This window comes from Chanos chanos, chromosome 5 (assembly GCF_902362185.1).
Source record: "Chanos chanos chromosome 5, fChaCha1.1, whole genome shotgun sequence".
Lineage (NCBI taxonomy): Eukaryota > Metazoa > Chordata > Actinopteri > Gonorynchiformes > Chanidae > Chanos > Chanos chanos.
Genome location: NC_044499.1, coordinates 51308362 through 51322337, shown reverse-complemented (window position 1 = coordinate 51322337; position 13976 = coordinate 51308362). Strand labels below are relative to the sequence as shown.

Here is a 13976-nt window from a genome sequence, read left to right as displayed (position 1 = left end):
TACAGCCCCAGTTTTCCTGTCGATTAGCTATGACAGATGGCATTTCTTTTCTTCTGTGAAACGCTGTTTGCCCTTTTGTAGAGTTCACAACACCTGTTTTGCCAGATCAAACACCCTCAAAACCTTAAGTGGATGAATCAGGTTTTAAGGGAAACTGGGCCTTTTGAGTTAAAGTGAGCTAAGCCAGTGGCTCATCTTAGGAGACTTTCTCTAGCTAAGGATGCTAATGTTAGCATGTCGAAACTCAGCGATCAAATTCAACAGAGAGAATCTAAATCTGTAAACGAGTTTTGAGGTTAAAATCACGAGGGTCAAAAACATGTAAATTTGGCAAATCCATACTTTCAAACGGGAAACTGAGCTGAACATCATCAAATATTTAAGAACAGCAAGTAGTTCAATCTAGCCAAATGCTGCGGTCCGCCCGCTAAATCACCATCCCAGTGACGGGAAGATTGTACCACATGGCAGAGATACATCTCATATGGTGTTGATCCATTTTTCCTCCATACTACAGAACTAATTCCATACAACACAGGCTCAGAGGCGAATCCTGTATTTGGATGTGCAATCAGGGATGAACACACACTCACCTGTGCCAAAATTAGACGTGCGTCTGATGTATGTGAGGATTTCACTGACTTTTGATATCTGTGAGAAATCTGTCTGACGATACATAATGTTCTCAAAATAGAATACAGAATTTGCAGAACACTGTTGAGGTCATGCTACGTAATTTAGTATCATGCTGCTAAAATTCATTCAAACACAATAAAAGAATAAATAAATGAAACCGGTGGTTTTAAATCTGTGATCAGTCAGCATTAATGAAAAGTGAAAGAGACGCTATCTTACCTAGACATGTAATGAACTGCTGTAGCTAAATCCACCTGCTGTTTTCAAAAGTTCTTTTTTTTCTGTTGCCAAAGCAAGCTCTCACCTCTGTCTGGACCATGAACATTGTGATAAAAAAGTGACTGGTGTGAGGGAAATAACAAGACAAACTATTATTGTCATCTGGAGACACTTCCCATACAGAAAAACGATGACATCCAGATAGACTGTGTAACACCACGTGACCTTCTTGTCGTATGAGGATGTGAAACAATAAAAACAGCTTGTTGCAGTAAACCCATTTAACAGCTTTTTTCGTTAATAAGAATATATACTGTCAACATATCCGTGTTGCAGACAAAAACTAAAGACACCATGTTTGTGGTTAAACATCTAATCGAATGTGTGTGTGTGTGTGTGTGTGTGTGTGTGTGTGTGTGTGTATTTGTGTGGTTTCAGCCTAATTATAATCCAAATATATGAAAAACAGATCCCCTGTTTGTCCTCCTTACACTGAGTATCTGAGTATAATAATATACATTAACATCTGTAATGTGTTAATAACGCATTCTGGCCCGATACACCCATCCCATTCCGTCTGTATACCTACAGTATATGTGCTAAGAAAACTGTACTGGTTACTGGTTAATCAGGCTAGCTCAACAGATTTCTACAGTCCAGTGTGAAAACATTCAGACCCCATTTCTGTGTGCAGTCACATTGCTGCGTAGATTTTTGTAACGGCACGACGTCAAATGTCTAAAATGTACCACTAAAAACCCTTATATTTCAGGAACAGTAGGATATCAGTAATGTGCTGAATGAGGGTGTTGACCAGAGCAGAAAACAGACTGTTTCAGCAGAGCCTCTGGTCAGCCATGGAGTGTTTGTTTGGGAGACAGGGGAGTTTTTCACACCCTGCTAAACTTGGTGAACCATAACACCGTGTGGTGCAGCGAAGCGTCCCTGGATATTTCCACTGCTTTTCATGACGATTTTGAGCATTCAGATGATCCGGCACATTCCCTGGTATTGACTGGGCTAAAGGATCTCATTTAAACAGCTCTTCTGTTGTGCTTATTGTTGTCATATTTTTCTGTTTGGGGTGAACACAACAGGTGCCGCAGCTCAAACATCCACAGAGCTCAATGGAGCTGCAACAGGGCGGAGATACGGTAAATGTGTCATACTGACTGGCCAGTGTTTACGGTAGACACCTGAAATCAACACCTCCAATCCACCCCCACTCAACACACACACACACACACATGCACACTGCCCGTAAATCACATGACTTTTGTTACAAACATAAAACATAACTTTTCCATTTCATGACAGAAAAGAAAGAAAAAAACAAACAAACAAAAGGTAAGGCTGTTCCTGAGAACCACTCAAACTTAATGGTAGAGCATTGGCCGAGATGAAATGTGCTCTTTGACTGACCCTGACCAGAAAAGGGTTCTAGTCTAGAAATATGACTGTTTGTGTCTTGCTGTGTGTATGTCCAGAACTGCTCTGAGATACAACTTCTTTTTTGTTTTTTTTTGTTTTTTAATCATCTCTCAGACTCTCCTCTCTCGCCCTCTGCTGGCCACTAAACTGTGAAATTTGGGCCAAATGTTTCTGCATTGTTCACATAAGCCAGGACTTTTCAGTGTCAACAAAACAACAAAAACCCCATAGCGTTTACATGGACTGTTACTAAGTTACATCTGTACTTGAATCTATGTTCAATTCACTCCCATAAATATTCAAATTGAGCAGAATTAACTGAGTTTCACAATCAAACTGACATTAACAGCTTTTCAGTTATGTTCACAGCGAGCAATGATGCTCTCTGTTGATCCTGAATGATCAGATTCGCGAAAGAGAGATTTTTTTTTTTACAAGAAAGCGACTGATGACATTTTATCAGTTTGAGGTTAACCCGTGGTCACCTAATCGTGAGCTATCATACATAGAATGGCGTGACTGGGCAAGAGGACGGAAGAGGTGCATTGTGGGTGAGTTGTTTTCCGTGGCAATTGAGGAACAGAGAGATGGGATATGAAAGTGCTGATGGGACTGCCATGTTCCTCTGGGGCCAGTGTGTTCCAAAACACAACACACACCCCTCTCCCCCCCTCAGAACAATCGAGGGTAGCTCGGTGAGCTTTGTGGAGCTGCCTTTGTCCACACGGGGGAGGGCCCAGAGGGGACAAAGGGTGGCCCCTGAGCTGGGCGCGCTATAAATGTTGGAACAGTGCGTGCGGCAGCTGCGTTAGCTGTGGATCATGAGTTTTAACAGACCCCTCTTACCTCTGCTGCTGCTCCTGGGACCGGCGCTGGGCCTCACCCACGCTCATGCTTTTGTCTCCAACCGCCTCCAACAACACAAAGTCCTCCATCTGGGTGAGACCGGCACCACCACGGTGCTAATAGCTTCAAGCTCTCTGTGTCTGTCTCTGAGGAGCTCTGGTTTTAATATAGGCACGATGACGAAGACTTACTTAAAGTATCTTAAACTTCAATTACAGTTTCTATGGGTACTTGTTCTATTTGTTCTGTTCTTCGTATTGTTCTTCTCTCCCTCTCTCTCTCTCTCTCTCTCTCGTTTCCTTTGGATTTCGCCAAACATGCTGTTGAAGTTTAATTGTGTTGATTTGTGTTGTGTCCTTAGACTGGCCGAAAGACTGTGGTCTTGCCCATTACAAACCAAACACAGCCGAGAGAATCGTGTCTGGCAACGAGGCCAGGCCTCACTCCTGGCCTTGGCAAGTCTCTCTACAGGTAACCAATCCATCCACCCATCCATCTTCATCCATCCATCCATCCATCCATTCATCCGTCTGTTCATCCATCCATCCATCCATCACCATTAGACTGAATCATACGCATTCATGACTGGTCCTTTAAGTTTGTGTTTGATTAAATATATTTTTGGATCATTCTCTTGAGGCAGATAATGTGATGTCTGTAAAGACAGTTTGGAGCAAGTGTGGAAACACGTAGAAATGTTTCATCTCCTCCTGTAGGTTCGTCCCCGGGGCAGTAAGCACTATGTTCATGTGTGTGGAGGGACTCTGATCCACAAAAACTGGGTTCTCACAGCGGCACACTGTTTTCAGAAGTGAGTCTGGCCACACGTCACACAGTGCACCAGCATTAATACAGCACAGAGCCAACGAAACTCCCACTGGTCATCCATACAGGGATTCAGTGTTGTTTTATGTCTAACGGTCAGAACTGCATAAGGGGACCAGTTTTATATTTTTTCACCATCATGGTCTTAACTCCAAACAACTCTGTAGATTGTTTGGTGGGGGGCAATTAAATTAGCGTGTAATAACATTCAAATGTATAGACAGGGTGTAATGACAGTCAAATGTATAGACAGGGTGTAATAACAGTCACATGTATAGACAGGGTGTAATAACAGTCACATGTATAGAGAGAGCGTAATAACAGTCAAATGTATAGACAGGGTGTAATAACAGTCAAATGTATAGACAGGGTGTAATAACAGTCACATGTATAGACAGAGTGTAATGACAGTCACATGTATAGACAGGGTGTAATGACAGTCAAATGTATAGACAGGGTATAATAACAGTCACATGTATAGACAGGGTATAATGACAGTCACATGTATAGACAGGGTGTAATAACAGTCACATGTATAGACAGGGTATAATAACAGTCACATGTATAGACAGGGTGTAATGACAGGGTGTTATGATCCTTTGTGTCATTCAGGGGAAAAGCAGAGGATGCTGGGAGCTGGCGTATCGTACTCGGGAAACACCAGTTGAAAAAGTCCGAAATGGCAGAGCGCATTTTCCCAGTGAGGAGGATCTACCGTCACGAGCATTTCCGGTACCCGGCCCACAGCGAACTGGATTACGACATCGCCCTGGTCAAAGCAGGCACCGACATACTGCCCAGCAACTTCATCCGCTACGCCTGCCTGCCGCGCAAGCAGCCAAACCTGAAACCAGGCCACTACTGCTGGGTCACAGGCTGGGGAGACACCCGGGGTAAACTTACCACCCACAGATTACATCATCATCATAGTGTTATTAGAGTACGTCACAACAGTGTTATCAGATTACATCATCATAGTGTTATTAGAGTACGTTACAACAGTGTTACTGGATTACATCATCATCATAGTGTTATTAGAGTACGTTATCATAGTGTTATTAGATTACATCATCATCATAGTGTTATTAGATTACATCATCATCATAGTGTTATTAGAGTACATTATCATAGTGTTATTAGATTACATCATCATAGTGTTATTAGAGTACATTATCATAGTGTTATTAGAGTACATCATCATAGTGTTATTAGAGTACGTTACAACAGTGTTATTAGATTACATCATCATCATAGTGTTATTAGAGTACATTATCATAGTGTTATTAGATTACATCATCATAGTGTTATTAGAGTACATTATCATAGTGTTATTAGAGTACATTATCATAGTGTTATTAGATTACATCATCATCATAGTGTTATTAGAGTACATTATCATAGTGTTATTAGATTACATCATCATAGTGTTATTAGAGTACATTATCATAGTGTTATTAGAGTACATCATCATAGTGTTATTAGAGTACATTATCATAGTGTTACTAGATTACATTATCATAGTGTTATTAGAGTACATTATCATAGTGTTATTAGAGTACATTACAACAGTGTTACTAGATTACATCATCATAGTGTTATTAGAGTACATTACAACAGTGTTATTAGATTACATCATCATAGTGTTATTAGAGTACATTATCATAGTGTTATTAGAGTACATTACAACAGTGTTATTAGATTACGTTACAACAGTGTTATTAGATTACATCATCATAGTGTTATTAGAGTACGTTACAACAGTGTTATTAGATTACGTTACAACAGTGTTATTAGATTACATTATCATAGTGTTACTAGATTACATTATCATAGTGTTATTAGAGTACATTATCATAGTGTTATTAGAGTACGTTACAACAGTGTTATTAGATTACGTTATAATAGTGTTACTAGATTACATTATCATAGTGTTATTAGAGTACATCACAACAGTGTTATTAGATTACATTATCATAGTGTTATTAGAGTACGTTACAACAGTGTTATTAGATTACGTTATAATAGTGTTACTAGATTACATTATCATAGTGTTATTAGAGTACATTACAACAGTGTTACTAAATTACATTATAATAGTGTTATTAGATGACATTATAACAGTGTTATTAGATTACATCATAATAGTGTTATTAGAGTACATTACAACAGTGTTACTAGATTACATCATAATAGTGTTATTAGAGTACATTATAACAGTGTTATTAGATTACGTTACAACAGTGTTACTAGATTACATTACAACAGTGTTATTAGAGTACATTACAACAGTGTTACTAGATTACGTTACAACAGTGTTACTAGATTACATCATAATAGTGTTATTAGAGTACATTACAACATTGTTATTAGATTACGTTATAATAGTGTTATTAGATGACATTATAACAGTGTTATTAGATGACATTATAACAGTGTTATTAGATTACGTTAAAATAGTTATTAGATTACGTTATAATAGTGTTATTAGATTACGTTATAATAGTGTTATTAGATTATGTTATAATAGTGTTATTAGATTACGTTATAATAGTGTTACTCAGTGATGTGGTTTCTATAGTAAAGCATTTCTACAGTAAAACAGACAAGCACTGCGTTCAGTGATGTGTTAATTCTGAAACACATATATATACACACACATACATATATACATATGTATATGTATATGTGTGTGTGTGTGTGTGTGTGTATACATATATCTATATATAAAATAAGGCCCTGTGCTGCATCATTGTCAGATATTGGACATGACACTGTGATTTTTGCACACTGTGCTCTCATTTCTGTTCGTTCTGTTTCTGTCTTGATCCAGTTTACATTTGTTCATTTTGCAGACGCTTTTAACCGAAACAACTTCCAGGACAGGCAGAGTAGAAACGAACCAGTTTAGCCGCCTTCTGCCTGGATCTGTTGATATTTACCAGGTGTAGCTCAGCTGGCCAACACCATCTCACACAGGGCTTCCCTCGTTTTCCTCCTAATCTACCACCTGTTTTGTCAGTCAGCTGGGACCCTGATGTGTGTGTGTGTGTGTGTTTGTTTCTTCTGATCTTGGAAGGCAATGCGACTCGTGCGATAATTGTACTGAAAAGCGTGATGCCGTCTCAGGTCTTCTCAGGTGTTGCGACACTTTGATTAGTTCTTAGTGTCGAATTCCCTGAGACTCCCTGTGAGTGTTTCTGCTGCCGTTACTGATTCTTTGAGACGCGTCTGACCGGCGGTGGTCTTTGAGATGCGTCTGACCGGTGGTGGTCTTTGTGACACGTCTGACCGGCGGTGGTCTTTGAGATGCGTCTGACCGGTGGTGGTCTTTGCGACGAGTCTGATCGGTGGTGGTCTTTGCGACGCGTCTGACTGGTGGTGGTCTTTGTGACGCGTCTGACCGGTGTTGGTCTTTGTGACACGTCTGACCGGTGGTGGTCTTTGCGACGAGTCTGATCGGTGGTGGTCTTTGCGACGCGTCTGACCGGTGGTGGTCTTTGCGACGCGTCTGACCGGTGGTGGTCTTTGCGACGCGTCTGACCGGTGGTGGTCTTTTCTCAGGTGGGAAGGAGAATGTGTCTCTGGCTGAAGCGCTGAACCAAGCCCGTCTGCCCATCATCGACTTTAAAACGTGCCGGCAGAAGAAGTTCTGGGGAGACAGAGTGCGAGACTCCATGATCTGCGCCGGCCTCCGTGACACGGAGGGACCCCCAGCCGCGTGCCAGGTGAGGAAGCGTAGAATACATAGAATACAGCACAGGGATGGTAATGGAGCGCCCCCCAGTGGGGCAAACAGGAAATAATGCTAAAATCAGGCGAAACACAACACAAAAACGGTGTGTTTGAATCTTTACGTCAATGATCAGGCTTTCCAAATTTCCCAGGGTGACTCGGGGGGGCCCCTGCTGTGCCAGCTGGGCACAGATCGCTGGGAGGTGCACGGAGTCGTGAGTTTCGGCCCCATCGGCTGCACAGTGGAGAACAAGCCCAGCGTTTTCACCCGGACCGCCGCCTACATCCCCTGGATCGAGGCCACGCGCATCAGAGACTTCTTCTTGCATTAGCCAGCGTCCCCTCCATGTATTCTCACCACTAATCACGGTCACATTTACCTCCACACATTCTCACCACTGACCGACACATTTACCTCCACACATCTGGGGAGCTGGATGAACCTGGGTCTCTCTAACAGAACCTCCCAGCTTAGATCTCCCTCCACGCCTCCTCTCTGTAGTCCTGTGACCTGAGAGCTGGTCCTGGGTCAGTGGCTACAGCGTAAACATCACTCGCAGTTCAGTGTCTCTCACTAAAAGCTGCTCTAAGCCCTGTGAGAATGTGCGTGGCAGTTTTTCACCGCACAGAGACCTCTACCTCCACAGTCTCCCAGCCACTGTCTGCTCCTGCCCCAGCCTAGCTGTGCCTCGTCAAGCTCCATCGAAAAACAAAAAACACACACTCACACACATCAACAAAACATTTGTTTTGATGAGATTTTATCTTATTTGCCAAACGTTGGTATCGTTTGTTCAGAACCAGACAGGCTTCAGCGACGCTGAACTCTCAGGTATGGTCTAACAGAGACGGATCCTGTTCTGCAGTTGTTTGACCGGCTTCTCACACAGAGCCTGTCTGAAGAACCAGGCTTTGGTTTGATGCACTGGTCTCTTAGCAACTTCACCAACTCAACGCAGACAGGACTCAAAGCTGACTTTTCCCCCGGTCAAAAAAAGCAGCGTTGAGCAGACTATGTGAATAATGCCTCCAACTCTTTTTGTCACAGGTAAAGACTGAAGGCTATACCTGACCATCTCTATTTCAGTCATTCACACATGCTGAAACTGGACACTCACTGGTTAAAAAAACTACTGAAACGTTTGAAGTTAGATGCAGTAGCATAACATTGACTGAAATTCAGTTCATTTCTCTGAAGTTTCATTCAGCCTTATATGGATGGTAACATGGACATATACACTGCTAATAAGGACAATAAAGTGTTTTTGGATCTAATAAATCACTCTTGGTGAATTTCCACTTAAACCATGACTCAGCAGTGAACACTAACTGGGAAAGAATCTAAGACACTGGGAAAACGCTCTTCACTGTAACAGCTAGAGTGAGCAACACTTGGGAGTTTTTCCCAATCAATTACAGTCAATTACCTGATTACAGTCTATGGTTTTACATGGTTCAGTGAAGAAAGTGGGTTTATCCACAACACTTTATATTATATTAACACGCTCAATAATCAGGTACAGGCCCAAAATCACACAGGGACAATTACCAGTCGTCAGCCCCTGGAGAACTGGAACACACACGAAACATTATCAACACATAAAGGGCCTGTTACACACAAACACTGTTGACACACTCCTACTGAGGAGAAAAGAAAAAAAAAATGAAATCCCATCACTGCCTTTCACACATGTACAAACTGTGTCAAGTCTGTTACATAACACAGACCACAGTCACATGGCTGTAAATGATGAATACTTTACTAAAGACTCATTAAGGATGAGTATGAAAGCCCAGTTTGGGAATCATTCATGCCATGTCACACTACAGAGGCAGGCACTACACACACACACACACACACACACATCATCTCACATTCACTACACCCCAGTGGTACCATAGACTGAGTACCTGGTTTTAAAAATGAAAATTTTCAAGAGCAGTTAAAATTTAAGATGTTTTACAGAGGCATATTTCACGTTGTTAAGACTCACTCACTCTCTCTCTCTAGACTTGTTTTATTGCAGTGATTTTGGTCCTCTGTTGGGTATCATTTGGTTGGCACACTGTTCTGGATGATAGTATTGGATTCTGGTCCCTAAAGCACATCTCACACGGCACACGGAGTGAGCAAACTACGTACTTTGGACTTTGGTGAACAGCTTGAGATCCAGGCTTCTTTTGAGAACACTGCATTTTCTGCTGTTTTAAACCTTCTGTGCACCGAACAACCGCGTGGACTCACCGAGCACGCTAATGATCAGGGCCAGTTCAGACATGGCTTTACTGGAACGCCTCTTCATCTAAACTGGTACCAATGATATTTCAGACCACAGCCAGCTGGATCCAGAGTGATAAGGCTGGAGATGGACCTTTGTCCCACTTCCTATAAAACCCCAGACTGGTGTCCCAACACAACCCCACACCCCAACCCTACTGCAGTGAGCACACAAAGGTTACAGTAACAGCGGTCTGTCACACACACTTACAATTACCTCTGTGCTACAAAAGCAAATCACACACACACACACACACACACACTTACAAACAGTGCATTTATACAGCAGTAGAGACCGTGAGTCATTTACTGTTTTCTCTCCAGTCTGAAACATCCAGTTTCCCATCATTTTCTAAGTCTCCCACTCGTACAGTGCACTCCCCTCAGTTGAACTGCGCGAGTATGACATGTGCAGCGTCACGTGATGTGTCGCTAAGCAACCGAACGCGTTTGGAGGGCAGTGGTTGCTTAGCTTCTCTACGTACAGAGACGCCTTCCCCATCCGCGCTGTGTGAGACTCCGGATTGGCCAACACAAACACGGCCGTCCCCGCAAACGCTCAGCGCGCGGGACGCAGCTTGGAGTTTTACACTTTGCGTCCCGCAAACCATTTTACCGTCTGATCAAATAAAACCCATTTTACTTCCATTTGAGACATTGTGTTTTATTAATTTACATATAATTTGAATGTCATGAGGAACACTTCACATTCCTAACGACCCGTCATTCATGTGTACAGCCACTGACCCAGGAAAGCAGAGCCTCAGTGTTGTAACCGCGTGTTTATTTACGTTAAGAATAAAGTGGTGGAGACAGCATTCCGGAGCACTGCCAAAGACAAAGAGCATGTAGAGGGCAGATGTGTCACCGGTGAGCACCGGAGATGAGGCTTCATCCTACAGCAGTGATTCCACTCACCTGCTGCTCACCTATGGGAAAGTACAGCTACAGCCACTTACGGACATACCAGTTCCCCATTTCCAGGGAACAGGTGAAAACAGGAGGGATGATTCTTACCACATGATTGACAGCCAATTAAGATGGATCTCTGACAATACATTTATACAAACACACAGAATCCTCTTTCGGGGGCAATTTACCAATATGTCAGCTCATGCTAAAGGCAGTTTCCAAAACCACCGTGACAACAGACGGATGACTCTCAGGTCCACTGAAGGCCTTATGGATCAGAGATCAACTCTCTGTGAATGTTTGAAATGAAGGCGGGGGGCTTGGGCGTGAAGTCAAACTGAGTCCATGGTTTCAGACGCCCCCCCCCCCCCCCCGTCAGTCCCACGGCGGGGCGTGCTCAGTAATGGGACGGAGAGGCTCCTTTGAGGTGATCCCAGTTGTTGTAAAGAGCGTAGAGTCCTGACATCGCTAAACCCACCAGACCCCCTCTAGCCATGCCTTTTAAACCACCTGCAAACACACAGAAAATCACACACACACGTTAACACAACATAACCGACTTAAGATGTTCTAAAGCCTTCCTTATGTATGGGGCGCGTGTGTGTGTGTGTGTGTGTGTGTGTGTGTGTGTGTGTGGTGTTCTTCAAAAAGTGATGACCTCATTAATCACTCCAGCCATTCTTTACAAAGAAAACCAAAGACGAACGAACAAACAAAAAGTCCAGGTTAATAAAAGCGTTTGAGTGAGAGGATGCAGTGATGCGTTCACTCACTGGTGGATTTGAAGAGCACCCCCGTCAGCGTTCCAGCAGCCACGGTGTTGATGTCGTCCTCAGCTCCTCTGGCTTTCTCTATGGCCACTCCAAACACACTGTACAGCAAGGCTGCAGAGACGGGAGACACACACACACACACACACACAGACTTTAACTCATCTGTCACAGTGTACACAGCCTGGGCAGAACCGTGAGGAGGCTGTTATGATCATTTCTGTGAGCACATGGGTTTTATAAGAGAGAGGAACGGATTACAAGCTTATGATTATTATAAGAGAGACATTACGCTTGTCTTACCCACAGAGCCCAGTTTGTTGGCCCACGATGCTCCTTGTCGCGTCACCATGTTTAAGATCCTGGTATAGAGATAAAAAATTATAGATAAGTCACGTGACCATCAGGGCACAGTCCCATTCAGAGCAACACCATTATTTCCAGATCCCTTCAGTTACAGGAAAGTGACAAGTATTGGTTCCCTTACACCACAAGACCCCTCCCTCCCTCCCTCCCTCTCTCTCTCTGTTAATACATGACCCCTACAATGACACGAACCTATAAAAACTCTGGGATTTTCATCCTTTTAATCCTCTAAACATCTCTATAGTCTTTTGTCTCCAATAACATTAATGACCATCAATGTTACACACTCCAGATCTCACATTACACATTCTTGCTCTTGGCCTCTCTTTTCTGCACGGGCCTCAGTTCATTCTCTCTTTCTCTCTCTCTCTCTCTTTCTTTCTGTCTGTCTCTCTCTCTCTTTCTCTCTCTCTCTCACACACACACACACACACACACTCTTACTTACTGAACATTTCGGGGTTTAGACCATGCCATGTCCCTTGTCTCCGTCAAACCCATGCGAAGCCCATTTACTGTTCCAAAAGCAGCACCTGGTGAGGCAACGTGGTAAAAACCAATCACCTTACAGCGAATCTACAGAGCCACTGCACGGTTAACGGCAGAGGTGGAGAGAAGTAGACGATAACGAACATCAATCAGAGACCCGCCCCTCACCTGTTATACAGCTTCCCCCGATAGTGAAAAATGCCAACTCAAAACGACCTCGAGTTTTGCTCGCCCCCGTAGGCAGGATGAATTCGTCTGTGTCCTAGAGACAGACCGGACATTAAAACAGTTACACCAATGCCGATAACCTTGGGAATGTAGTAACATGACCCAGAAAGAACACAATGTTCCTACGCGTGCACATTAAGCAAAATTCACCAAAACCTGTTTACAGCTGTTACATTCGCATATATTAGCCACCCGTGTTTCACTGAAGACGTGTAAAACAAGTCCGTGCGTTCTCGGGTAGTTCACTGTCTTACCTGTACCAGGTAGCGTGGGTCCACATTCAGGTACGGGGAGAGAGGGCTCATTCCGGTCACTGATAAAATAGAACACAATTTTCCCTCACATTCACGCACTGTCGCTACTCACTGATACTTAAAAAACCACAAGCGCCGGTGCACTTGTGTTACACAAATTCAGTTTAACAAACATTACGGTACTTACACGGCACTCCTGCCAGTTCGGAGTTTGAATACTCGGGTGCTGCACCACCGAAAAGGCCGAACCCTTTAAACGATCCCGAGCCTGGTGTGTTGTTATCCATGTTCGTTTCTCTGCGTTTTACCGAGAATAAAACTAAATACTTTCGTTGTTTTCCAATGTGTCTGGTTTCTGTACTGGATTATGCTAACTTGGCTAGCTCAGGAGGACCTTGTTACTTTAATACGAACCGTATTGACTCAGAACTTCAACAATTATTCCAAACAAAAGTAACAGCTTCTCCCAGTCGATATTCTTAGAACAGTTTGACTTCTCCGATCTGTGTAAATGCATTAATCAAGCTTTCGTAACAGTGATCACCGGGCAGTGTATCTTTCCCCATATCTGACCTCCACCACGCTCTGTCGTAAAGCGGTACAGGTTCTATTACGCAGCACTGACGCACAGTCGCCTGTCATTCCTCCGGAGGTGCCAGTCGCTTATTTTTTGGTTCAGTGGGAACTACATAGTTTTCAGATAATGACGAATAATATTTGTCCAAAAAATAAACAAAAGGCAATAGAAAGAAAATTTGGGAGCACTTTGTGTTGGACAATTAGTACACCGTCCGAAGTTTTACGACAGTTCACAACAGTGTGTGGGCACAGTCGCGTGACTGTACTGCATTAGAATACATGTGTGTTCCGTTGTTTCGTAAAAGCCGGCATGACAGGTCTCTGTCCCCTCTTCATAAAACGTAACTGACTGATAATCCTACTTGTTGTACCTCATCAGCCGGCGAGACACAGAGGCCAGGTTTATCAGTT

General features: G+C 43.1%; 2 protein-coding genes across 2 annotated transcripts; one reads left to right on the top strand and one right to left on the bottom strand.

Annotated features, from left to right (window-relative positions):
* The first annotated feature begins 3107 nt into the window (after window positions 1-3107).
* LOC115812672 (elastase-1) lies at window positions 3108-8021 on the top strand. Its single transcript, XM_030775158.1, has 6 exons — window positions 3108-3225; window positions 3494-3603; window positions 3849-3943; window positions 4570-4850; window positions 7519-7682; window positions 7842-8021. Exons 1-6 carry the CDS (start codon window positions 3108-3110, stop codon window positions 8019-8021), a joined length of 948 nt encoding a protein of 315 aa, XP_030631018.1.
* A 2594-nt stretch (window positions 8022-10615) lies between these two features.
* Window positions 10616-13558, bottom strand: timm23a (translocase of inner mitochondrial membrane 23 homolog a (yeast)). The gene is made up of 7 exons (XM_030773650.1): window positions 13174-13558; window positions 12987-13045; window positions 12673-12766; window positions 12464-12548; window positions 11953-12011; window positions 11653-11763; window positions 10616-11389 (listed from the first exon to the last, which is right to left on the bottom strand). Exons 1-7 carry the CDS (start codon window positions 13271-13273, stop codon window positions 11277-11279), a joined length of 621 nt encoding a protein of 206 aa, XP_030629510.1. The 5' UTR covers window positions 13274-13558; the 3' UTR covers window positions 10616-11276.
* Between the last annotated feature and the right edge of the window lie 418 nt (window positions 13559-13976).

Coding starts and splice junctions, on each gene's coding strand:
- LOC115812672 (XM_030775158.1), top strand. CDS start 3,108: ATGAGTTTTAACAGACCCCTCTTACCTCTGCTGCTGCTCCTGGGACCG. Junction 3,226..3,493: donor ACACAAAGTCCTCCATCTGG/GTGAGACCGGCA, acceptor TTGTGTCCTTAG/ACTGGCCGAAAGACTGTGGT. Junction 3,604..3,848: donor CTTGGCAAGTCTCTCTACAG/GTAACCAATCCA, acceptor CTCCTCCTGTAG/GTTCGTCCCCGGGGCAGTAA.
- timm23a (XM_030773650.1), bottom strand. CDS start 13,273: ATGGATAACAACACACCAGGCTCGGGATCGTTTAAAGGGTTCGGCCTT. Junction 13,046..13,173: donor CGAACTGGCAGGAGTGCCGT/GTAAGTACCGTA, acceptor CTATTTTATCAG/TGACCGGAATGAGCCCTCTC. Junction 11,764..11,952: donor CAACAAACTGGGCTCTGTGG/GTAAGACAAGCG, acceptor CCGTCTCTGCAG/CCTTGCTGTACAGTGTGTTT.